The following is a 27748-nucleotide window of genomic DNA, read 5'->3' as shown; positions in this document are numbered from 1 at the left end:
TTCTCTCTCTCGCCTTTTTTGTTTGTTTCTTCGCCTCAAAGCTTCAAAGAATTGATACCACAGCAGTAAAGAGGAGAGGATGCTAAGGTGACTCTTAGTGCCTCCTGATCGAATAGTTCAGCGTAGGAAATTAAGGGGAGGACGGGCGGTTTGTGGAATGAAATAACACAGAGTTGTTTACGAGCAAAAAACAAAGAAAGAAACAAACAACAATAAAACATTAAAAACACTATTAAAAAGGTCGGTCAGTTGGTCGAACGTAAAAGACGTATATATTCCACAGTTGAGGCCCTCAGGTTCTGCCTTAAATTAAAGGGAAATGAAGCAAATATAAAACGACGAAAATTAACCAGTTTTTCCTCACACTCTAAGGGTACCCATGTCGAGCAATAGTCTCTTGAGTTCAAAATCCAGGCACTAATATTATTCAGGGCGAAATGCATTCAGCTGTAAAATAATTTCAATAAATATGCTTTCGGGTCTGAGAAATAAGGATAGAGGTCGCATCTATTGTCTTTGTGAAAACTCTCACACGAGCTGAACCTTCTCTAGCAATTGAGACAATGTTCTTTAATAAGTCAATAAAAGTTAGAGTCCAAAAGTGTAAACATTTATTAAAGCAAGCCAAGCTAAATTGCTATTTACAAAAACAAGGATTTGAGCCTGTAACACTGTGTATCGACTTTCACTCTTCTGATCACGAACGATTTTGCAACAATTTTCAGTTTCAAGTATCAACAATGTAAGGAATAAAAAGAAGCCTACTTGACTGCACAACGCTGCCTGAGAACTGATCTAAGCTAAAAAAAAAACCCATTCTTGCGCTCTTTTCTCTCAAAGTCTGATTACCTTGTGAAGAAAAATCATTTTTGTCAGCTGGCGACCAAGGTTGTGTCAGGGTATCAGTAAATGAAGAAGATCGAAATATTAGGAGGGCGAAAAATCGCTTCTGGGTAAGAAGGGTTAGCTCCCTCCAATGTTTCAGCTCTCCCAGTTTAGACCGTCTCCAAAACAAGAGAGTCTAGTACAGGCTACTCTACGCGATTTTCTTTCTTCGCGCCAAAGGTCATATGTAGGATCAATGCCCCCTTTTTTCAAACTAATGACCTAACAGATCCTTTTTGCGTTCTGATTGACCTGAAAAAACTCACAGCTAAGTTGAACAGTTAAAAAGCCAATCAGACAAAAGAGTGACCAAATTACATTATACATACAGTCTCAATACAGGGCATTGTTTACACAGTATTCTGATTTGCTTGTCACGCAGATCTCAGATTAAATCTTTGTTAGCTCGCTGCCACGACACACAACTTAAGAACAGCCAAGTTATTCTAAATTACTACTCTGCTCATTACTCGCCAAATCAGTTGCCATAGAAACCTTTTTTTCCAGGCGCTCACTCAACATGAGTATCATCACCTTCATCGTCATCATTATCCTCCTCCTGCTCATCATCATCATAGTTCTCGTCAGTCATCATCCTTATCCTTATCATCATAATCGTCATCCTCCTCCTCCTCATTATCGTGAAAGTCATCATTAACCTCATCTTCATCCTCATCATTCCTCATCATCTTCATCCTCATCATCTTCATCCTCATCATTCCTCATCATCCTAGTCATTGCTCATCAACCTCATCCTCGTCATCATCATCCTCGTCATCCTCATCATCTCATCTTCATCCTCGTCATCCTCATCTTTCTTCATCATCCTCATCCTCATCAGTATCATCATTCCTCACCATCCTCCTTCTCGTCATCATCACCCCCATCCTCGTCATCCTCATCATCCTCGTCATTCCTCATCAGTCTCCTCCTCATCATCTCATCCTCATCATTCCTCATCATCATCATCCTCATCATCTATTCATTCCTCATCATCATCATCCTCATCATCCTCATCCTCATCCTCGTCATCCTCATCATTCCTCATCATCATCATCCTCATCATCCTCATCCTCGTCATCCTCATCCTCATCATTCCTCATCCTCGTCATCCTCATCCTCATCATTCCTCATCCTCGTCATCCTCATCATTCCTCATCATCATCATCCTCATCATCCTCATCCTCATCATTCCTCATCCTCATCATCCTCATCATCCTCATCCTCATCATTCCTCATCATCATCATCCTCATCATCCTCATCCTCGTCATCCTCATCATCATCCTACTCCTCATCCTCATCATCATCATCTGGCTCTTTTCTGAACCTTATTCCTTTTCTTTTCAGCTTAGCTTTTGTCTGAAGTCGGTGGATGACCCTCCCCATTGAAAATTCCGACTCCTATCACAAGAAAAAAGGCAACAATCTCAACCACAGCACCAATTATGTGTAACACAAACCTTGCATTTTCATGCAAGACGAATATTTAAAACATCTTGCTTTCCCCCGCGTATATCGGAAAATCACTTTTCCATCGCTGTGGCAAAAAACACCTGTTTCATTAACTATGTGTAACACTTAACTTACATTTTCACACAGATGCTAATTATTTGACGCATTCAAATATATTTGTCTAAAAAGCGAGCAGTGAAAGAGAATATTCACTTTTGAATTCAAATAGCTACAAGCGACTAAAACATTATTTCACAACAGGGGAAATGTTCTCAGATATAAATAACAAACAAGAATGGTCCCTGGCATTTAAAATAAGGAGATACTTTACAGACAAACGATGATTAAATTAAATACTATATTCTTAAAAGGAAAGAAAACTGGCTAATATCTTCTCAAATTGATATAATTCCGCATACAAAGTATTGGTTATCATTCCTTACCCAAGGGGAAATAAAAAATTTCATAATTTTTAACCTTTCACGCGTACACGCGACGGGTTATACTCCTGATCATTTCTCCACTAACAAAACTGTATGTTTTGCACAAAATTATTTTAATCCCTGTCTAGTTACGTAACATCCCAAGGGGCATATGTCAATAAAAGAGAACACGCGCTTCGAAACTTCAGAGGGAACGCTATTTCGTTAATAGTCTCCAGGTACGAACAGAGCAAGAATCGTAACACGAATACAAGGTTCGGGAAAGGAATACAGAATTTTACGTACAATTAAAACATTTGCTGTTTGGATTAGTCCAGGGACATTACGGCATAGTGCCTAAAAGCGATTGTAATTTCTCTATTTCAGTTTGACTCTATATGCTTCTAGAGAGGAGTGCAGAAATAAATTCCACATATTTCCCAAGCTGTTGAGGTCTATTACAAGTTTAATACACTGTTACACGACTGAAAGTCAGACAACTCTAGATATTCCTTTTTGATGATCCGGGGTTCTCGTTGTAATGTTTTTCTCAGCTTTACTAGAAGCATAGAGTTTTCCTTTCAATGAAACCGTACTATTCTGACAAAGCTCCACATTTAAAGCAAATGCGAGACACCCAGTAAATAATAATGATAAAAAACAAAACAAAACAAATCAAAAACAACTTAAAGGTTCACAACGGCTTGTGCTCCGCTCAACTAACGCCTCCTAACCTATCATTTCATGCCACACAAGTTAATTGTCTGCTTTTTTTCTTTTTCTTAGATGAGAAGAATAATACAGCATTTCCGTACAAAACGCCCACACTTCACAGGAAAAGCAAGACGAGCAGCGAATAAGGTAGGCAGATCTTTTATTCTAGTGATGGTAGAAAGAGTTTCACATCAAAAAGTTGTTTACGTTCAGCGATGTCACAGAAACATGTGAAGCAGGGTAAAGTGTAAACAGAATCAACTCTACCGTATGTGGTAAATTCAAGTTTAAAACTTATTTTGTTAGGATTTACGGGAAAACAAGCAGAAATAAACATACGATAGCAAGTTTAACAACTTCATTATCAACAATGTTGTTCTTTGATTTTTCTTCAAAAGCGAGCTTATACGACGCAAGAGACCGATAGGCCCTGATTTTTGAAAGAGTTTTTCAAAACATGAGCATAGTAGCCAAAAGAGAAAAGAATCCAACTGATAAATAAGAATAAGGAAACCATCTAAGAGCGAGTAAATAATAACACAGTGCCGAGTTTGACTAAAGGTCGCGTGTCGCGGGTCGCGCCTTTTAAAATGATTTGTTTTGCTTTTTAGTTGTTTATTGGCGGGGTTCTCAAATAAAAACCCAAATAAACACGTCCCAAATAAACAACACAAGGCTAAAAATTTCAAAAATTAAACTCCTGATTACCCAAAGAAATTTTGTCAGAGGAAAATTCTCAGAATTCATCTTTTCTTCTCTCCCTATGTAAGGCGTAGCTACATAAGATTTCTCTTTCAGTATTACGTCAAAAAGAAAGGCCAATCAAATGAACTCACAAAGTTTATCAAAAAATATCACCAAACCTCGTTCCATTACGACAACTTCATGTACTATACTGGACACTACCAACAGGAAACATGTAGTATTCAAGTCTTGAAAGCTAAATTTGTTTCTTTCTTCATTCAATTTCGAAAATATTTTCCCGCAAACCATATCCAAACAAGCAACGATGTAACGGAAACATGGAAAGCAGCGTGAGGTGTACACAGAATCCGTTTCACTGTCTTTCAAATTGATTGTCTTTCAAATTAATTTCTCACGATTATTTAATGGCTGATTGCAAGAGCAAGTTCAGACCAAGACATACGAGATTCACTCAAACAAAATTCATTATTTGCAATGTTGCTCTTTGATTTTCAAAACAAAATAGGGTTATCATGAAGACATAGGAGACCAGGGGGCTCTACAAGCAACTGACAGAATTACTCAACACGGGCAAATAATCCAGAGAAGAAAAGAATCCAACTGATAAATAAGTATAAGGAAACCATTTAAGTCCCAGTAAATTATAACACCGTGCAGTTTCGATAAAGATGACAATCATTACACCTTCAACTTTTGGTGAACTATTTCCTATCATCGGCACAAACCTTTAAGACCTGAAGATATGACAATAGAATCAACGCGACTTTCACTTTAATAAAAACCAATTCTGATTTTAAAAAAGGAAAAAATCCCTTTTGTCTGCTTATTTATTTTTTTGGGGGTTCACGCTCCCTGGTAGCAAAAGTGAATAAATGCCGGCACAGAATGTAGGGAACAACTTCATCGAATTCAGAGCATGTATGGGTTGAACAATCCTTTCTCGTTAAATAATCAAACCCAAATAAAAGCATCCCACAATAACAACAGAAGCCGAGCAATTTCAAAATTCAAAATTGAGCAGAGTAGTTTGGTCGGAAAAAAATTCTCACAACTCATCTTTTTTTCCTCTCTCAAGTAAGGCGTAACTACACAAGCAAAGCAAAGGTCAATCGAATGAACTCCCAAAGTTTTTAATTATTGTGCAATCAGGAAATATCAAGTCATTTGGAAGTCACTAAATTTAGTCTTCGTCATTTTTTTCTTCAAATCATCTTTAAACAAGCTACGCATGAGCCATAAAAGTACTTAACGTGGGTTGGTTACGGTCTCCATCTACAACATTGGCTCCTAACGTCGCAAAATAGAAAAAGAAAATTCTGAAAACAGTAACTGTTCCTGAAGACTGTATTCTTTCTCACGAAAAATAATCTGATTATTGAGTCCAAAGCAAGTTATTGGAAACATTATCAAGTGCTCTGGTGAAGAGCATCTAAACAAAAATTAAATACATAACAACTGAGTGAAACAACAAAAAGGCACTTACATGGTAATCGGTTTTCAAATAAATGTTTCTCTCATTTACTGCTGTATACAACTCTTCAAATTCTGTCCTTGTCATCAGAACACATTCTACGGACAGGTGCGCCAGCTTAGGAACACTGCTAAGATGTTGGACCAGATCCCTGACCCCGCGGCCAAGTGGATTGGAATCTAGATCAAGAGATTTTAGCTCTGGTACATACTTTAGTGCATGGGCCAGTGCTGATGCTTCATCTGCACCCATATTTGTATTCGACAGGTCCAGCTCAGTCAGATTGGGTACATTGTTCAGGCTCTTGGCCAGTTCAATAATCCCGTGACCCAGGGCATTGTCGTGTATATTCAGTTCTTCTAACTTGTTTAAGTACTTTAATGAGGCAGCCAGTGCCGCACATTCCTTTTCTCCCATTTTTACATTCCACCACACTAATCCCGTCAACTGTGGCACGTGATGAAGATTCTCAGCCAAATGACTCACACCGCTGTGTAAAGGGTTAAAGGACAGGTTGAGCTCACGCAAATTTGGAGAATGGGGCAGTGACTCGGCGATAAAAGCAGCACACTTTGCTGCTATATTGATGTTCATAAGTATTAAACTGTGGAGATTGTCAGTAAAATTAACTCCGTTAATCGCGCTCTCAATCATTTGACCTTTAAAGGCTTCCTCCTCCTCCTCCCATCTCTGGTCCCGTATGCTAATTTCTCGAGGAGCTGTTACTAAAGGCAACACGTTCTTCAACAGAACAGCATCCTTAAGTGTGTGAACAATAATCGCAACCTTTCTCACCAGTGACAAACAGTGGTTCTCAGTCAAAGGCACATCAATGTTGTTGTTTTCGTTATTTACTAAATTATCCACGGGTGGCTGAGAAGAGCTAACCGGCGCTGATATCAGTTCAGGAAGCAATTCAGAATAAAGAGCCCCACCTACTAATTCAGTTAGATAGACAAAGTTTCTCCCCCCGGATTTTTTGAGGAAAGAGTTCCCAACGAGTAAATCTGCGTACTTTTTTACATCTTTACTTTCTCCAGAGGACGTTAAAACGACCGCGTTGAAGTCTAACATTATTGATAGCACATCATTATGAACAGCTTTAATCTCCAACGAGTCCGGAAAAAATAAATAGTTTGGGAAATTGCTGATATATTTGAAGAAGTGCTCTTCAGCAGGAGTAGACGCGTTTTCATTCTTAAGTATCACAACATGGTTAACACATGAGAGAAATGCAGGATACACGGCTGTTCTTTCTGAGACTGGACAAGAAAACAAACAATTTACACAGAGTACAATAAACTGTTCTTGTTCGTGAGACAAATCATCTACAGAAGGCGTCTTAATGAACTTGTAATTTGTGAGACCTTCTCTCTCTCCGAGATACTGCAGATGATGAAAAACAATGTCGGCAGCTCCTGATGACAACTCACAAACGAATTTTAGAACTTCAGCCATCTTCCTTGATTTGTCATACGTATCCATTCCTGACAGGCAGGTGACAGTTTCATTCTTTTTCACCTTCAGTTCTTCAACGATGAACTGGGCTGCGAGAAACTCCTGGATGGACTTATGAAGAAAATAAACGATCTTCTCACGGTTCAAAGAGGAACGTTTGGAAACTTGAAAAAAACCGACATGTATTAGCTTCTCGAAGAGATCACCATGTGCACATTTGCTGAATTTCAAGTGAAGACGGTCCTCCAAAAGAGCATCAAATGCAAATTTTCCTATTTTGGAAAGTTCCTCTCGATATTCATCTATGCTTGTACCTGATGCGACGTTGACTGACTCTTTTGTAGCCATGTGATCCAAGAGAGTCTGAATAAATCCTACGTAAATGTTTGCAAGAGATGTGGGTAGCTGATGCTTTTTTTCTTTCCAGAGGAGACACAACATCAACAACAAAAGCGGTATTTCTGCCATCTCTTCGAGGTCCTGCTTCTCCAGGTAGACAAGTAACCCTTCAACGTCCTCCTCATCAGCAAGAATCTTTCTTGCAAACTGTTCTTTTTGTTTCCTGCTATCGAACCCGTTCAGTTCAAACTGAGCATGACTTGGCATTCTTAGTTCATCCTCTTTCACTGGTCGCGTTGTGATCATTACACAACAGTCTCTCAGCTGACTGCCTCTCCAAATCTGGTGAACTGGGGATGACTTTCCACCGCTGTACTCGTCATATCCGTCCAATATGAGAAGCACTTTCTCCTGGTTCTGACGGACATATTCATACAAGTTATTGACTGCTTTTGGGTCATCAGCAGACAACAGTTCAGCGGTTGTCAACATGGCGCAGAGATCCGGAATATCACAAACGTCTCGCAACTTGATTAACAGTAAAAGGGAAAACTTTCTGAGGATCTCCTTTTTGCCATCTGCCCAATCCACAGCTAGTTTCTGAGTGAAAGTAGACTTTCCTATTCCAGGTCTTCCATACACTAGAATTCGTCTACGGATGGCACGATGTTCGTCGCCTTCAAATACTTCACTGCTGCCTCCTAACCTTTTCTTCGTTGTCCCGTTAGGCTTTCTGTGGTCTTGTAAAAGCGTTAACTGTATGTAAATATCATTAATGTGTACCGTGTTGTCTGGGTCCCACGGTGTTATTTTCACCTGACACATGGTTTTGTAAAACGCCCTTAACTGATTCTGGCACCATTCCAAAAATTTCATTGCGGACGAGTCTGTCGACAAAAAAGAAATCGGCTTTATGGAAGGGAAAACTGACCTTGCTAAAGCTACTCTTTAATTCTGAGGGTAAACATTCAGACCTTCACTCTCGATCTGCCCAATACGGTGTTTCTTACTTAGAGGGGTGACGGGGGGGTGGCTCCATGTGCAGCCTTTTCTCGGGAGCAGTCTTTGATCCCCTCATAGAGAGAAGAAGCGCGGGCTCAGTTTACAAACAGCGGCTAATAATCTAGGCTATGGTTGGTTCCACTACACAAAGATCTTACTTAGAGAAAATCAATGAATAAATGGGGTGAGTTTCTAAAGACAACGTAGAACTGCGTGGTGGGGGTAACAAGGTAATCTGGTTTTAAAAACTGAGTTGATAATTTAAATTAGGCATCCCAGACAGTTTAAAAGCAGACGTTTCGGGCTCTGACGAAAGACTAACGCTGAAAACGTCAGCTTTTTAACTCTTTACGGTGGCCAGTTTACAATATCAACTCAGTTAGGAAAATTATTGTTTTGTTCTGTGACAAGTGAAATTACTTATTCCACAACTTTTTTTTAAGAAAAACATCTAGGAAAAAGTTTAATATAGTTTTTACTGTTATTAGCGCTATTCATACATACACTTATATTTCCTTTTCTTTACGACTTGTATTTTGTTACTTAACTTTGTTTTATAAATTTAGTTTGAGGGCCACTAGTTATTCGGTTGAAGCACTGTCCCGTGTTACCCTCGTTAAATAAAGTTGATTGATTGATTGATTGATTGAAATCTCAATATAACTATGTAACACTTGGAATTCTCCAGTCTGAAAGTCAGAATCAGAATGCAGATTCTGAAGAAGTTATAAAATGAAGTCATAAGTGACAAATACCTTCAAGGTTTGAGCGCTTTATGCTCTGGACCAGTGACTCGCTTGACCACCTCCTTTTTCTACCTTAAAAACATAAGAAAATTATTCAAGCAAGGGAGACAACGAGGCTGGTATTTGATCAATTTCAATAATCGCAAGCAACACTTGCAAGTAATATAGATCTAGTAAAAAAATCAGTGTATTACTGAAAGACTAAGAAAATTGTGAACACAAGAAATTTCAATGAAATGCCATTACGTTTCAAATAAAAAAGCGAATCAGGCGAAAGAAAGTTAAACTGCAAACAGCGACGCTAATTACTTTCGTTTAAAGGAAGATATTATCCTCTTGTTATGAATCACTTTGCGGAATCGAACCCCAGACCTTCGGATTCTGCACTGTAAAAGCTCTTCCACCGAGCAGGCGGAGCACTTTATGGTGAGTTTCACAGCAATAAGAAAAAAAGAAACAGTTTCTCGCTGCATCTGTCTATTCAAATACAAACCTGTTGTTTTGGCGGAGGAAGCATGTTGCTGATAAAAAAGCTGGGCACAAGAACAGAACGACTCTAAAGGAACTTCTTTACTCATTGTTGAGTGTTGTCCACCATTGAAATTTAAAGAAAACAAAGCCAAAAATACATATTTACATAGCTACATAGCGTTTGAGACAGAACATGTCACCACAAATACGTAGTTTAAACTGCCATAATTCGAATACTGAGTCTTAACCTCGATTGCAAAGGTCTTTCCTCAAATCAATGTCTCTTTTGAAGTTATGCAACTGCAGATCCACGTGAGGAATCCTCCCTACCTCTGCCTAAAAAAATTCAACATTTTTAAAATGTTGAATTTTAAAACTGCAGTCTATACTTTAATTGGGCTCAAAAGACTGTTCATTTAAATATATACCTGTTGTTATGGCAGACGAAGCATGTTGCTGATGGGAAGACTGGGCACTAGAACAGGATGGCTCCACCGGAACTTCTTTACTCACTGCTGAATGCTGTCTGTCAGTTGAAAAATCTTCAACAACATAAACCCAAACAGACAGCAGTTAGACAACCTCATGGGGTTTATGACAGAGCATGGCACTTTATGGAGTTTAAACCACCATAATTGGAACACTATGTCCTCACCTTATTTGCTAAGGGACCGGTCATAAAGTAGAGGGGGGGGGGGCTATGAAAAATTGGGGTTGGGTCACTAGTTTTTAACACGTTAAAAGGGTGGGTCAGGGGGGAAAATGCACTGCCTTAGGGGTGAGTCGTGTTAAATAATTCACATATCACCACAAACGTTAGTAGAATCTGCTTTTTCATAATATATCTAATTTTCCACCTTAATCCAACTTTATATAACAACAGGAATTCACATATATATTTTGTTTCCATTTATGTTCAGTCTTCAATCTACAGAGTAGTCAGGAAAGGTTTTAAAGTACAAATCTCGAACACTAATTAGCTTTACTGGTTGTTCAGAAACCTTTACTTTATATATCATTTCAAACATCTTTTTACACAGCTTCTCCTATAAATCATCTTTTAATAGTCATCCTCACCACTACCATCACCCTCAGAACCATCATCATCATCCTCCCCCTCCTTCTCATTATCATCATCATCATCATCATCATCACTATCATCATCACTATCATCTATAACACGCAATACAACTTGTGACACATTTGCCCTCATTGTTTCAATAGCATCCACTGTAAATTGAGCTTTACTTATTAATAGTTTTAGCCAGCGACCTTCTCTCTTTTTTAAGCAGTTAAGGCCTATCACGCTACAATGATTAGAGGTTATCATATCACCATAAGATGACAGTGACTGATTGCGGAGAACTCTCTCTCACAATGTTCCCCATGTAGCTATCCACATTACTAATTTTAGTTGTGGGGTGGGTCAATAGGTTTTTCTGTGCCACTCGAGGGATGGGCCGTTCCAATTTTGTCAAATAACTCGGGGGTGGGCCACTGAAAACCAGTACTTCTAAAAAAAAATTCATAGCCCACCTTCGCCCCCTTTACTTTATGACCGGTCCCTAAGCTATTTTCTCAAACGTATGTGGGTGGAAGATTTCTACAAATCCGAGTCTACGAGAGGAATTTATGACATGCGTGTGATCCTTCCTACCCCTGCCTAAAAATTAAACAGAGAAGCACCACCCAATAATTGGGTGGTGCTTCTCTGAGAGTCTCGACGGACATACTGAAACTTTGTTGACAACGACGGTGGCTCAAGTGATTTACTTACAATACTTTAAGACTTTACCGTCGCTTTCTTAGCGATGATCATCTGGTTTTATCAACTGACTTGACAATGTAAATTAGCCACCGTATAGAGTTCCTAAATCCTACGTTCTGAGTGTATGCGATCGCATAGATGAATGTGGGTTGGATGTGGCTAATATAATGAGGGTGGGGTTGGGTGGGAAAGTTTCTAGTTGTCTAATGGGGGTCAGAGGCCTTCTCTTCCTGAGCGGAAATTCTTTCAAAAAGTTTGAAGCATCTCACGGTAAATCTTGAGCAGATTCAAAACCTGTAGATAGTTTAGAACTCCTCTATAGCTTTTGCTAACTGAGTACAATATCCATAAACAAAGCAAGCGAAAATTGCTGACAAACATGTAACATTTCTGATTCAAGAGCTGTTCTCATTGATCAGTGCATGGTCATAGGTCATTAATCATGTTTTTAATTCAGTTTGGGTGAAGGCTTTAGTAATTCGGTTCCAGCACATTTATTGAAAACAAAACTAAACCGCATACAAGACCAGCTAGTGACTGCATGCAAATATACTGTAAAGCTAAAACAAAAGGTAAAGCTGATCTGTTTACCTCTGTAATGTGGCCAATCTTCAAAGATACTGCAGTCATTAAGAATGCTGAACACAAGAGAAGCTGCTGTTACACTTGCACATGTTTTCCACTTTTCCTCTGTTTCAGTTCCATCTGCATACCTTGAAATGCCCTTGACGACAACCCACTCCATTTTCAGATCATGTGCTGCACTATAAACTCCTAAGACATGAAATATCAAGCTTTCATAAACAAAACAACAAATTTGCTCCACCATCTATTGATTCTAACCTCTCCTTTTGTTACCTTTGTTATCAAAGGTTGGTAAGGGACTTAAGACACAATCTGGAAAGTCTCCTTGTATACTAGCTATAAAGTTAGTTCCTCTTGAATGAGCTTCTCCCAGTTCCCATACCATTGGGGCACTAAAACTGCATTCTTACTTCCTCTACCTGTATTAGTATCAGTATCAGTAGCCATCTACACGGCCTGGGTATAGAGCCACACATTAGAGAGTACACTGTCCCATCCAAGACTACGACACAATGACTTTATAGTGAGGACTTTCCCCCAGACCTCTTGATCTGAAGTCCGGCATGCTAACAATCAAGCCCGAGTATCTCTAGTCACAAGCAGGAACACTTACCTACCATGAAAGCTATTATTATAAAAGTGTAAATTCTATCTCCCAGTATACAAGTCTAACTGTATCTCTTAGAACAGACTTTTCTGTTACCGCGGTTCCCTATAGGATAAAGATGCCTTACCCTCTCCTTCTGTTTCAATTGCAATTGCTTCAGGAAAGGACTCCACAAGTTCATTTTGTCGCCACTCAGCTTGTACAATCTCAGGGCCACTCAAAACCTCACCACAGTGGACTTCAACTTTTCTTTCTTTCGGATTTTCTAGGGGTGCATTCCAACCATAACCTGCACATTTGATGAGTTCAGCCATGTCTCTGCTGACAGGAGTTGTGACCCCACAAAATTTCTTGCCAACCTTTGTAGCCTTCTGATGGGAATAGGTTGTGAGCTTTTCTGATAGAACCACATCCCCCAGATTTGTTGTTTCCTGATTCATACCACTACAGTGGCCCACAGAAAAGACAGCTTTTGGTCTCAGCTGAGTGACAGCATTTTTTACTACAGTCAAAGAACCACCAGGAGCTTTAGAGCCCTCTGAGCATCTCATCAAAGCAACTTTCAGTTTAACATCTTGATCTTTACCAATGCTGCCAAAGTATACATGACCAAGCCCTTTGCAATAGCTTCTGAATGGATCAATAATGTAATAGTAGCAACTTAAGAACTCACAGTCCTTCACTGTTAACAACAGAATATCAATTGGGAGTTGAACATCTTTCCAAAGTTTAAAATTCTGGGTTAGTCCATTTCTCTCTGGAAGATTTATATTGATCTTTGGTGGGTCACCACAAATGTTCATTAAAGTACTCTCTTCAGTTCTCGCAGTTTCTGACATGGTCAATCAACTTCTGGGAAAAAAAGAAATAAAGAATAACATCCTGCCTATTTAATCAATGTTAAATTAATGCACCTGTAAAAGTTCATTAATTTAAAGTCACTTGAAGGATAACAAAAGAAAATCTATGGCTCCTACAAGTCAAATCTACACAACACAAAATGGGAAGAAACAGAACCAGCACCAAATTCCTACTTTTTGATGATGCTTCCAGTTCCCTTTTGTACAGAAAAATGTGTGAAGAACTGAAGCTCTTAACAATTAAGAGAGAGTTGCTCTTAAACTCAGTATTCAAAGAAAGTGGATTGTCAATAGGTTTATTTCTGTCAGGATATAGTGTGTTGAGCTGGGGGAGGGTGCAACTCAAAAACAGGATGCACCAAGTAATGAGTGATGACTTATAGAAGACACTCGCCAAGATAAAGAAGAAAGATCACATGACCAAAGTTGAAGACCCTATCAACTGGATGAGCGATGCAGTGTAATGTAAGGAAAGAGGTGTAATGGCAAGATGTGTGTGTGGATAGCTAGATCCACGGGAATTGAAGAAACGTGTAAAAGTACCAAAACTTTGCTTTCAAACTATAATCATTTTGATAATTTCACATCAAGACTTGGAAAGTGACAGGTTCCAGCAAGAGAAACTTGATGAAGACCCAAGTAATCTAACAATGTAACATGTGTCATTTTGCAAACTAGTGTGGTTCAAATTACCTTCTGGAATATTCAGTGCACAGAACTCACTCAAAAGCATTTTGATGAAATCATCAAAGGACTGGAGGGAATGGCTCCAAAAGCTGACAACTTGTAAAAAGCCTGTTGGCACTCATGAAGAGGGTTTAAAAAATTGTCAAAAGCAAATTCAGTGAAAAGAAAAAGAAAAGCAAACAAGGACAAATTCATCTTTAAGAAGCAGAACCTCAATACTGCAGACACATCCTGACTTGTGAAGGTACCCTTACTGGCTACCAGATCTTGCCAAAGTCAAGTTGCCATTAAGTCACCTAAGTAGAAACTTACATTCTAAAATTGCTTGGAATGATCAACTACCTGGGCAGGTTTGTCCCAGATAGTTTTTTCTGACAAATTATGTCAGAATCTCCAACGAGCCTAATGCAAGAAAAGCATTCAACCAATTGAGCACACTTCTCAAGTCCATGAAGAAACCTTTCACAAATGGAGAAAGGTGGCTTCTGAGCTGCCCCTACTCTGCTATGCTGATAAAGAAGTAAAAGTTGAAAAGCCAGTGTGAGCTGGGGGCAGTTTTACTTCAAGATAGTAGAACTGTGGCTTTACAGAGTTGAACAATGACTCAAACAGAGAGGAGATACACACAGATAGAGAATGAATGCCTTGTATCAGTGTTTGGCTACAGAAGAATCTACCTCTATGGGTTTCTCCTCCATGCATAAGAAAAGATTACTGCCATTACAGAAAATAAGCATAGAACAATTTACAAGAATAGAACTCAGACGTTCATCAGTGATTCCCTGTCTAGATCTCAAACAAAAAATAGGGAGAAGTATGATAATTATGAAGTCTTCTTGTCCAAAAAAGAAGAAATGCTCATGGTAGAGAATGTAGTTAGAGATTCAAATAGTTTTCATTATGTATGACAATTAAAGCAATGCTTCAGAGAGTAACCAGAGCAAATGTTTAGGATGTTGATCACATGACCTTATCAGATATAAAAACCAATGGATTGGCCAAGGCTAAGACACAATTACCTCCTAATGTTCAGAACTTTTAACCTTAAACAGAGATGAAGTACCAGCTGTCCAAGATGGAGTAAAATACAAGTGAACCAAACCTCTGTGCTCAGAGATTCAATAAAAGATTCCCTCTACTAATTTGGATGAAGAAGGATAAGTTAGACAAGCAACAGTCACCCTATCCTAGCCACTGATTCACAAAGACATCAAAAATACCCAGTCAGCACCTTTTCAGGATGCCTAGAAACTAAACCAATATAACAACCTTAAAAGACCATACAAAGTCAACCTGCCCAAAAGAAGATGGCAAATAGTCAGCATTTAATTCTTCAGGGGAAAGAAAGATTTTATAGTAATATTATAGACAGTATGAACAAATATTATCATGTGGAAAAAAGTGACCAATTAACCGCTGCTGAGACATTACAATCCTACAAATAAGGATGACATTTACTGAGCAAGGAATTCCAAACAAACTGATTTCAGAATATGGACCCCAATTAATACACCATTATGAAATTCAAACAATTTGCAGCAAGCTGAACTTTCATGATCATAAAAAATCGTGCACCACTTTTGAAGTAATATTGGTATAACAGAGGTTGCAATAAGGTAAGCAAAAGATTGTAAAGATGAGCCAACAGCGATTGATCGGTATTTTGGAAACAAGGAATAGTCCTAGTTAAGTGAGTTAGCTTCATCAAATGAAAAGCTAAAACCCAAAACAACAAGAACAATTCTGCTTGTTAAGCCTGTGCTACTACTAGAACAACAAGTGATTCTGATCTCAAGCATTATTAGAGCTTCAATAGAGAGGAAGCAGCAGGTCAAATGATATCATGATAAGGAAAAAGCGTGCTTTTAATTTACCTGTGGTCCATATGAACTGGTGTCATGATAGTTTTATCTTTCATCATTTCCGCACGCACGCTGACTCTATCTATGTTACCTAATTTTTAATATTTTAAAAGTATGTTACCATTTTTACATAATTTTTAAATTTGTAAATGAATATGTAATTCAACCTTCGGTTGCAATGTTTTTCACATAAACTATCTATCTATCTATCTATCTATCCAATGATATGATAGTGAGGACAAGCTGTTGCTGCCTCTCTTCTGCAGGATTACAGTCGTTAATCTCAACCAACTCCAAGCTAGGTGAATTAAGGAAGCCAATTGTGCATGCATGATCAAGAGAGAAATTAACAAGTCATATAAAATCAAGGCAGATGAGGATGAGTGCTGAAGAAAACAGGAGCACATTTGCAAAACAACAGAACTGCAAATGCCTGAGGAGAGTGATTTTAGAGTCCATGTTGAAGATCCCCATGAAACCAGCAAAACAGTTGAATAGCAGCTTGCTGAGGCACACCAGTAATGAAGCAAAGCCTGTGACTAGTAAAGCATTTGGCAAAGTCAACATGACAAAAACAAAATCTGACACAAAGAAAGTGATAGGCAACAAAAATTCCCACAAAATCCTAGATAAAAAGCCTTTGTGATTTCTAAATAGAACTTTTGATATCAGTTTGGATTTGTTTTTAAATGTAAATTGCCTTTGCACCAAGTTGTGTCATTGTTTACCTTATCATACATGTACATTATAGTCATGTGAATACTTATTTCTATAACTATAACATGTAATCATAAAACCTGTCTGCATAGAGGTGTGTGTATTCCTATAATTATGTATAATGTGTAAGAGGAGCTAAAATCAAGAAGTTGCGGTTATCAGTTGATAAGCTGCCAATAAAGCTGTGTTTTGGGCTACAAGTAATGTACTAAGATAGAATAAATATATGAAAATCATATATTTTGAACTGCGGTATTTGATACGTATGATGGACGATCCTCGCAGTAGATAGCGCTATTTGAGCAATAGCGGAATTCAGACCTGAAAAAAATCAGGCCTGTACGGGACTCGAACCACTGACCTCTGCGATACTAGTGCAGCGCTCTAACCAATTGAGCTAACAAGCCAACTGAGAGCAGGCCGTTAAGTTGATTCGTAATGAACCCGTGAAAGTGATAAATAAGATAGAATAAATATATGAAAATCATATATTTTGAACTGCGGTATTTGATACGTATGATGGACGATCCTCGCAGTAGATAGCGCCATTTGAGCAATAGCGAAATTCAGACCTGAAAAAAATCAGACCTGTACGGGACTCGAACCACTGACCTCTGCGATACTAGTGCAGCGCTCTAACCAATTGAGCTAATAAGCCAACTGAGAGCAGGCCGTTAAGTTGATTCGTAATGAACCCGTGAAAGTGATAAATAAGATAGAATAAATATATGAAAATCATATATTTTGAACTGCGGTATTTGATACGTATGATGGACGATCCTCGCAGTAGATAGCGCTATTTGAGCAATAGCGAAATTCAGACCTGAAAAAAATCAGGCCTGTACGGGACTCGAACCACTGACCCCTGCGATACTAGTGCAGCGCTCTAACCAATTGAGCTAACAAGCCAACTGAGAGCAGGCCGTTAAGTTGATTCGTAATGAACCCGTGAAAGTGATAAATAAGATAGAATAAATATATGAAAATCATATATTTTGAACTGCGGTATTTGATACGTATGATGGACGATCCTCGCAGTAGATAGCGCTATTTGAGCAATAGCGGAATTCAGACCTGAAAAAAATCAGGCCTGTACGGGACTCGAACCACTGACCTCTGCGATACTAGTGCAGCGCTCTAACCAATTGAGCTAACAAGCCAACTGAGAGCAGGCCGTTAAGTTGATTCGTAATGAACCCGTGAAAGTGATAAATAAGATAGAATAAATATATGAAAATCATATATTTCGAGTCCCGTACAGGCCTGATTTTTTTCAGGTCTGAATTTCGCTATTGCTCAAATAGCGCTATCTACTGGGAGGATCGTCCATCATACGTATCAAATACCGCAGTTCAAAATATATGATTTTCATATATTTATTCTATCTTATTTATCACTTTCACGGGTTCATTACGAATCAACTTAACGGCCTGCTCTCAGTTGGCTTGTTAGCTCAATTGGTTAGAGCGCTGCACTAGTATCGCAGAGGTCAGTGGTTCGAGTCCCGTACAGGCCTGATTTTTTTCAGGTCTGAATTTCGCTATTGCTCAAATAGCGCTATCTACTGCGAGGATCGTCCATCATACGTATCAAATACCGCAGTTCAAAATATATGATTTTCATATATTTATTCTATCTTATTTATCACTTTCACGGGTTCATTACGAATCAACTTAACGGCCTGCTCTCAGTTGGCTTGTTAGCTCAATTGGTTAGAGCGCTGCACTAGTATCGCAGAGGTCAGTGGTTCGAGTCCCGTACAGGCCTGATTTTTTTCAGGTCTGAATTTCGCTATTGCTCAAATAGCGCTATCTACTGCGAGGATCGTCCATCATACGTATCAAATACCGCAGTTCAAAATATATGATTTTCATATATTTATTCTATCTTATTTATCGCTTTCACGGGTTCCTTACGAATCAACTTAACGGCCTGCTCTCAGTTGGCTTGTTAGCTCAATTGGTTAGAGCGCTGCACTAGTATCGCAGAGGTCAGTGGTTCGAGTCCCGTACAGGCCTGATTTTTTTCAGGTCTGAATTTCGCTATTGCTCAAATAGCGCTATCTACTGCGAGGATCGTCCATCATACGTATCAAATACCGCAGTTCAAAATATATGATTTTCATATATTTATTCTATCTTATTTATCACTTTCACGGGTTCATTACGAATCAACTTAACGGCCTGCTCTCAGTTGGTTTGTTAGCTCAATTGGTTAGAGCGCTGCACTAGTATCGCAGAGGTCAGTGATTCGAGTCCCGTACAGGCCTGATTTTTTTCAGGTCTGAATTTCGCTATTGCTCAAATAGCGCTATCTACTGCGAGGATCGTCCATCATACGTAAGTAATGTACTACTACACGTACATAATTACATATTGACCCTTTAAACCCTACGAGTGATCAGCATCTACTTTCTCCTTACAGTAATACAGCTGAGTCATTCATTAAGATCATGAGAATGTAGGAAATGATGACCAACCCAGAGAACTTTGATTGGAAAACAAATTCTCCTTGCCAGTACCAAAAGAAATGTAAAGAGAAGAGTGTAAAGAATATGAATACTGATGTTAGGGTGGAAAGGGTTCAAACACTTTTAGAAAAAAATTACAAGCACAGTTGAATTGGGTCGATTTTTTCATTCCATGTACACGTGCATTGATGTCAATAGATTAACACTCACCCTTCAAGTTGCTTCTCCTGTGATATGATAACAGCAGTTGTATTAAAGTCTCGAGTACTTGTTTTTGCTGAATTGAATCAATAATACCATCCACCAGATAAACCACTACCCAGTAGATTGTGCGGTTGATTGTGTTCACACCAATCTACTGGGCGGTGATAAATCTGGTGGACAGCAATGAAATTCAACAAGCTGTGGGAAAAGTAACTGTTTTGTCTGTGTACTTAGGTGTCATAAAGCCTGCCACTGTTAGATTATGGTACTCAACTGGAATTCGAATATTCTGGAACTTAGCTGTAAGGAGGCAAAACACATATGGATCAACAAATCAATCTGAAGTGACTACAGTATATACATAAATGCCCACACAATTGAAAAAAAATTGATTTAAGTTCTTCATCTGACATGAGATGAGGCTGAATGAAATTTAGGCAAGGATAAAATCGAGGCACACTGGTCAGAGGGGGTCATGCCGTAGGGGCACCCCTTTGCAATAGCAGGGTCAAGTGGTGCTAAGTACGTTTTGAGATTGCCGTGGATCTCGACATGAGCTGCTTGTTGTGTTCCCACCCTCCCTCCTCTGGTAGGTATAAACAATTCCACTGACTTGTCAGTATGACTGGAGCCAGGGGGGTGGACCGAGGTTGTGTCACCATGGTAACCTCCCTGCTGTAGGCAGTCATCGCGACTGCCACAGTGCTACGGTACCTTCCTCCAAGCTCATCAGTGCCAATGAGTTAAATTTTAAGTGTACTTGAATTTTGGATGCAAAATCAAAAACAGGCTTCTACCTCGGTTGTCATAAACTAGAGATAGTGAGTGGAACATAAACTCAAGAACCAATAAAAAACATAAGTATAAACTTAAAAAATGAATACAGTAATGAAGATGGTCAAAACTTACTCAGTATTCACAGAAATGTCTACACAGGGTTGTCTCTCGCAGTCTGGGTGTTTTTCAGTGGATCTCTGTTTATAAAAGTTAATCACAACAAAAAATGATTGCCATATTAGACGTGTATACATCAAATCTACCTAACCTAAATACACTGTATGACTGTGAAATATATAATATAAAATAATTCTGTAACGATAAAATGGACAAATACAGTATAAAGGAACAGGTCTCAGAGTGCAACCAACAGAGTCACAGTGTGACTAATCACTTTTTTTTTGTTTTCATAATTACCATCTTCCTCAATCATGTTTACAATAACAATATTTAATTAGCTATCCAACTGCTAATGACTAGGTTTTCATTAAATAATGGTTAGTTCACAAAGCTGTAGATTAATTACAAGAAGTAAAATATTTTTTAACAATCACATGTTTACATGCACAATTACTAAAATATATCATAAACAACAAATTAAAAAACTAACTCAAATCATAGAAACAGTTCACAAAGGTACATAAATAATAAAGATAAATTACTGTACCAAATGAAGCTTAAGTATCAAATTTAAATACTCGTTGTTAAAAAGATTTGCTTTCTCAAACATTCTTCATATAATTATATTTAATTCAATTTTGTACATTCACTTTTATTGTTAGATTTAAAAGAAATATGCTTTTCAGTGTGATATTTAGTTAATAAGGTTATTTGAAGTGGTTCGCACATGGTTTTGTTTCTTTCTATAATGGCAAGTTCACAAGTACGATGTTCCCTCCTGTAAAGTTAAATTAATATTTTGTCAGAGACTCCATTCCAAAAATAGATTGAAAAAAAAAAAACAATCAAAAACAATACAAGATATCATTTCTGTGGTCTGATGACAGAAGAAGTAGTTGGGTTAGAAAAATAGCCTACCAGTATTTCTTAAAGTAATTCCTTTGTTTGTATCATAATGATAGACTTTTTAAACACTTTGTACTCAAAAGTTCAGTGGCATCAGGATGCCTCCAAAACTTGCTTTTGTTTTAAATCAAATTCTTCTCTGACCTTAGCCTGTTTACTTGGTCTTTCTCATTTTTGTTTTATTAAAAAAAATTAATAATAATTTTCCATGTCAAGGATAACCTTGAATGGGTGTATTAGAATGCAGTTTTAAATGGACTGATTGCATGCCCTGGACCTTTCCATACTAAAAAAAATCACTCTTCATTCCTGCATCACTGACAACATCAAAAGACTCCACATTTAAGAAGTCATAAAAAAAGCACATCAGGGGTGTATCTAATATTTCTATCAAAAAAGTCTTTTTTATAAAAACACTTTTACCGACATTTTATATTTCTTTGTTGTTCCACAGAATATGTTTGTAAAAATTATTGGGGTCCTCAGTTTCTCTTTAGTTTGACCACCATGTTAATTGTTATAAGAAAAGGGTTGGTCAAATAGGTATTAGGTTAATATCAACAGTAACCCCCCCTCCCCCCTCAAATCCCTACCCCCCTCAAATTGCCTGCATATGACCTAAAAGAAAATGACAAGAAGCAATGTCCTTAAGGTTTCCTCAGTAAACCAGTAAACCAATGTCCTTAAGGTTTCCTTCAAGCAAACCAGTACTCAAAAATGCAGAAAAGACTTCATAATTTACTAAATCCAACAATTGCTAACTAAAATGGTGATTGTTTATAAAAGAGGATAATTATGTTTTCAGTGAAGAGAGGTCTTTGAAACTTTTTCTCATTTCACTGGGAGGGTAAAATGTTATAAATCACTGAGACTTTTAGGCAACCCAATTACTGCATTGTTCCATTTGGCAATAATTGAATCACGATTGTTCAATTTAAAATTAACACCCAAGTGATTAAAAAACTAGTTCTACATTGAATTAACAATGAAATGAGAACAGAACAAGTAGCTCAGATTAGTAACAAGATGCTTAAAAATTATGGCATGAGAAATAACATGGTACCCTAAAATAAACTGACAAACTTCCAAGTCCATAAGTAAAATTAAAATCATAAACTTGGTAAATTGAAATAAAATAAATATCATATAGGGTATTAAGAGGCTGATAGGAGTGATTCAAGCACAAATTAATGCTCCCTTGTATATTTTGATGTAGAATGAACAAGACATTTGAACAATTAGTGAGCGAAGGAAAATTGTTTAGAGTGAAGCCATAGTACTCAGAGTTTAAGAATGCATTCGGGACTAGAGGTATTCAAGTCTCTCCCCATGTAAGGATTCAAACTTAGTATTCTTCAGTGTCATTACAATGATATTTGAAAGAACAACGAGCACATCTAATAATTATATCAAAATTAACCCTCAGTGAAAGATGATTCAATCAACTGTAGTCGGTGCTGAGGTAAATGACAGTTGAGAATATAGAATAATGATAGTTAAGCACTAAGAACCCCTAAAGGATGATTCAATCAACGACTGTCAATGACAATTAAGAATGCAGAAGCTGATAGTTAAGCATTAAGAACCCCTAAAGGATGATTCAATCAACGACAGTCAATGACAATTAAGAATGCAGAAGCTGATAGTTAAGCACTAAGCACCCCTAAAGGATGATTCAATCAACGACAGTCAATGACAATTAAGAATGCAGAAGCTGATGGTTATGCATTAAGAACCCCTAAAGGATGATTCAATCAAAGACAGTCAATGACAATTAAGAATGCAGAAGCTGATAGTTATGCATTAAAAAACTCTCCAAGGCACTGACGTATCGGCAAGTAAGATTCCTGCGGTAATTCATTAATTATCACGTGCATTTAAGCTTTAACATATCACTCTACTAAATGAAACTTATCGTTAAGGCTCAGATTCTTTTAAACCTTCGAACTTTAAGCTTTCATTTTTCGATAAGAATATCCTTTACGTTAAATTGATATTTCTGTTCGCATGCTGTAACCAATAAATTCAAAGTTAATCGATTTCAGTAAAGGAACAATCTCAAATATATAGAGCAAAACAAACGAAAAAACAAACAACAATGAGATACTGGGTAAACTATGTTTTTTTTTTTTTTAAACAACGATCAGTATAATCAGTACATTCCCTCCAAATAAACAGGAACATAATGAGATTATGGCAACTTTCACTTTCATGGTAAGCAAAGGCATCTAATTTGTACATAAACAAGTGTTGTCGGAATAGCGACCTGCGAAACTCAGTCGAGAAGCTAATTAACTGTGCCATTTAACATCTTCTCAAGCGTATATGATTAAGAAATCTTGGACATCCAGTAAAACCATCTGATCAATGCATGCTCACTCAAGTTGGCAGACAATTACATACCTTTCTTTCCACTTCACTCGACGATTGCAAATGCCCGTTTATTGAAACTAAGCAACGGCCGTTGTGCAACTGAAATTTGGATACATGAACTTTACATGAGGAACTGTTTCACAAGCTCTTAGCCAAGCTGAAAGGATGAAATGCAAGGATTCTTGAGCTAAATATTCGCACCATCGGCCTTTACGAGGGAACAAAGCCTCTGCATTCCGCTCAATTGTCAGTCACGTGATAAGGTAATCTTTGCTGCAAGCCGGAAGTGCTGACTATTTAAAAATGTGTCTTAGTGTTACCTTGTTGAATTTTGCGTGACAAGTTATATGTACTGAGACACGGCAAATTTGTCTGGACTTACATTTCTTTTATGCTCTTTAGTTAGCAAATAGGTGTAATAATTTGCGTTTTGGTACTCATTTAGATGTTTCAACTCCGTTTTGCTGATGCAGTATCTCAAGAGACAAATCAGTTATTCCACAAAACACGTGTTCCAAAAACATTAACATACATCCAAGTTGGGCTGTCTCAAAATAAGAGAACGGGAATCAGGCAATATACCCTGTTCCCTGGACATCCGTCCGGTTAAATTTCAACGACAGCAAAAAAGAAAACACCATTTCCAAATAAGAATGATTTCATACCATAAGAGGCTGCACGTGATTCACTTTAAAAAGGCCGTTTACTTGTTGGTTGTTTTGTTTTGTTTTATTATTATTATTCTTTTTTAATTCAGATGACTAAGAAGACGAGATAAACTTATTATTTCCAATTAATTTTTCATATTTTTTATTTGAAATAATACAATGTTCCGGCCTATCTCTTAGGGCCTGATTACATGAGCCGGGCTGGCCCGTTTAGCCGGGCTGATTTCTTTTGTTTTCACGCTTTGGCGAACACCAAAACAAAAGAAATCAGCCCGGCTAACCGGGCCAGCCCGGCTCATGTAATCAGGCCCTTAGAGAACAGCTAGATCTTATTTTCGTTGTTTGTATAGGTAATCACATGATCTCGAGTGCAATTTGGAATAAATAAGTACCAGTAATTTTTTTCAAAGACTAACAAAATTGCATGAGCCCGTAGGGCGAGTGCAATTTGTGGTCTTTGAAAAAATTTACAAGTGCTTATTTATTCCAAATTGCACGAAAAAATCATGTGATTATCTATTAATAATATACATGAAAAAATACGAGGTAGCTTCTCATAACTCCGTAGAAGAAAAGCGCGCGCATCACGTGCAAAATTAATTTATTCAAACCCTGCAAGTGACGTTGACCTTGACATTGACCTTGACATTGACATTGACCAATCATTCTGACCAATCAGAATGTCTGGTTTGTTTCTTTCTTTGCACTGAATTAACTCTCTTCTGCACTGAATTAACTAAAAACTGCATTCATCTTAACCAATCAGAACTGTGAAATTTTTTCATGTATATTATTAACTGGTGAATGTGTCTCTAACAAGGGGGAGGCTTCTAAGTAGTGGTAGGGGGGGGGGGGGCTTATCAGCCGCTGTTTACGGTAGGACATCAGTAAGATATTGATAATCATTCTCCGATTAATGTGAAAACATTCGAGGCAAACACCCACCGTGGATCGATCCATCAGTTGAAAAGGTAAAATCCTGTCTCAGGAATCATCTCTATTGAAACTTTCCCTGATCCTCAACAAATAAAATTGGAAAAACTACCAAAAACAGCGAAATAAAGTTACAACAATGAAACGAACTCAATTTAGGATTCCTGCGACAAAGTAGCGTCTGACCTCCCCCTGGCTCTGCTGTTTCCTCCTGGAACAATCTCAGGCCTCTTTGATAAAACGGCAAGTTAAGCACCCGTTCTAACTCATTCTTTTTAAGTGAGAATGTTAGTGTATGGACACAGGTGCGATTTTCAGTAACGACCATTAATTGATGAAGTAGTCTTGACCTATCTGTGGATGACTTTGCCGTTTGCACGAGTGTTATCAACATACAAAAGAAAAAACCCACTCTTGAATTTTATTTCCTCCTTGTTAGTGAGGCACAGGTTTACCTAAAACTTCTGATGTAACTTGAGCGTTAGTAAATCTGCGAGCCATAGTAGATCTAGACTCTGTGTACGAGAAATAAGATAAGTGCATGGGATACCAACGCTTGCTTTTGTGGCGCAAGAGCGAAAGAGAAACTGGGCGCAAAGGGCAAAAAGAAAGTCTGCTTACAATCTTTTCTCTTTTTTTTTTTCCGGTTTCTTCGCTTCAAAGCTTGATATGAAGGAACACTTCAGCAGTGAAGAGCTGACAATGCTAAGATGACTCTTGGTGCCTGCTGATCGAATGGCTCAGTGTATAACAATTAAGGGGAGGACGGGCGGCTTGTGGAACGAAATAAAAAAGTTGTAACTGGAATAAAAATTAACAGGCAAACAAGAAAAAGTAGCAAAACAACATTAAGACAGGTCAGACGCGAAAGGATTTGGTATTTCACAAGTCAGGCCGACAGATTCTGCTACAAGTTAAAGGAAGAAAAAAAGCAAAATCAAAACCATGAAAACTCACCAATTTCCTCTCATCCAGAGGTTTTCCCATACTAGTCTGTTGAATTTAAAATCGCAGACAAATATTATTCAGTGCGTAATGCGTTCAGCTGTAAAAGAGCTATTTCAATGAATGCACTTTGGTCCCGAGCAACAAGGATAGAGGTCCTGTCTAGTGTCTTTTTCAAACACTCTCATGCCATCTGTACTTTCTTTAGCTATAAAGACACAAAGATATTTCACGACCATCCTTTAATATATCAATAAAAGTGAGAGTACAGAAAAGAAAACGCTGAGCAAAATTAAATCAAGCTAAATTGCTATTTATATTGACTAGAAAGAAAGACAAGCATTTAAGCCTACTGCAACTACCAAGTGTCAACTTAAACTTTACAGATCACGACAGATTTTCAAAAAATCTTCAATTTCAAGTATCATCAATGTACGGGATCGAAAAACAAGCCTACTTGAAAGCACAAAGCTGTCTGTGGACTGATCTTAGCTCAAGGAAGTATTTTTCTGATTCTTTTCTCGCACCGCATTTCTTGTGAAGAGGAAATAATTTGTCAGCTCACACTGAAACTGACCTCTCAGCCTACTTTTCTTGTGAAAGGCAGAGCCTATTTCGGCAACTTGACGCGTCTTTCTTTCGCCGGGCCAAAAGTCACGTCTAGGATGTACGCTAAACTCTTTCACTCTAATAACCTAAGAAATCCGCTTACCATTCTGAGTGAAATAGAACACGGAGTAACAACTAGGTATTTCAATGTTGACTCAGAACTTGCATTTCCTGTTCTAGTTAAAGACGTTTCCAACAGAATAATAGAGTACTGACTCTGAAATGCGCGAGATGAAACAGGTTGAAATGAATCACAGCCAAATTGAACAATTTTATAATCAATCTGATAGAGGGCAAACCAAATTATATTATTTCAACGATCTCAATGGATAGACGATAATACATGGCCGCGTGGAGATACGAAATTTCTCTGCGAGTGTTAAAAAATATTCACTCGTTCGCTTCACTCACTCGTGAAATATTTTTCAATACAAGAAGAGAAATTTTGTATCTCCCAGTGGCCATCTAATATTCTGTTTATTATATAAACACCAATTAAAAAAGCCAAACCGTTCATGTTCACTTTTGCTGCGAAAGGCACAGTTTGTTATGCAACTACAGTTAGGTTTTAATTTCAATTGCAAAGATAACGTTATTTTCACTTGTGACGACATCACAAGTCGCGCGAAAAGTCACCCGTTATTTCATTGGTGTTAATATAATAAAAAGTGTTCCTCTACACTGTATTCTAACTTGCATGTCACGCAGATTTAAGATTAAGCCTTGCCATCGTTACTGTTTCGTGTAAATTTGTATTTTGCGGTTCTCATCACATGAAAAAGTGACCAGGATATCAATTAAGTAATAACAATAACATTATGATTAAAACAGGTAGAATAGCAGTAACAGTTCTCTTCTATCTTGCTCTCACAACATACGACTTGTGAACAGCTGCAGCCTAGTTATTCTAAAAAAAGTACTCTGCTCATTACTCGCTCAATCATCTGCCATCGAAACAATTAATCTAAACACTCACTCATAATCATCGTCT

At 37.9% G+C, this 27748-nt stretch overlaps 1 protein-coding gene across 2 annotated transcripts; it reads right to left on the bottom strand.

The window, feature by feature from the left end:
• Positions 1-588: 588 nt before the first annotated feature.
• On the bottom strand, positions 589-23824 carry LOC111346484 (NLR family CARD domain-containing protein 4). 2 transcript variants are annotated; one of them, XM_088751684.1, is made up of 9 exons: positions 23633-23824; positions 20336-20400; positions 19433-19726; positions 12754-13478; positions 12026-12208; positions 10095-10208; positions 9205-9267; positions 5663-8334; positions 589-2287 (listed from the first exon to the last, which is right to left on the bottom strand). In XM_088751684.1, exons 4-9 carry the CDS (start codon positions 13463-13465, stop codon positions 2171-2173), a joined length of 3861 nt encoding a protein of 1286 aa, XP_088607810.1. In that variant the 5' UTR covers positions 13466-13478; positions 19433-19726; positions 20336-20400; positions 23633-23824; the 3' UTR covers positions 589-2170. The 2 variants fall into 2 exon arrangements, with proteins under 2 accessions (XP_088607810.1, XP_088607811.1); XM_088751685.1 differs by lacking the exon at positions 589-2287 and having other exon boundaries at positions 6051-6140; positions 6310-8334.
• Positions 23825-27748: the final 3924 nt, after the last annotated feature.

The sequence above is a fragment of the Stylophora pistillata genome, chromosome 3 (genome assembly GCF_964205215.1).
Source record: "Stylophora pistillata chromosome 3, jaStyPist1.2, whole genome shotgun sequence".
Classification (NCBI taxonomy): domain Eukaryota; kingdom Metazoa; phylum Cnidaria; class Anthozoa; order Scleractinia; family Pocilloporidae; genus Stylophora; species Stylophora pistillata.
This window is presented reverse-complemented; position numbering and strand designations above follow the sequence as displayed.

Coding starts and splice junctions, on each gene's coding strand:
- LOC111346484 (XM_088751684.1), bottom strand. CDS start 13,465: ATGTCAGAAACTGCGAGAACTGAAGAGAGTACTTTAATGAACATTTGT. Junction 12,209..12,753: donor AATTGAAACAGAAGGAGAGG/GTAAGGCATCTT, acceptor TTCATGTCTTAG/GAGTTTATAGTGCAGCACAT. Junction 8,335..9,204: donor AAAGCGCTCAAACCTTGAAG/GTATTTGTCACT, acceptor TTTTGTCGACAG/ACTCGTCCGCAATGAAATTT.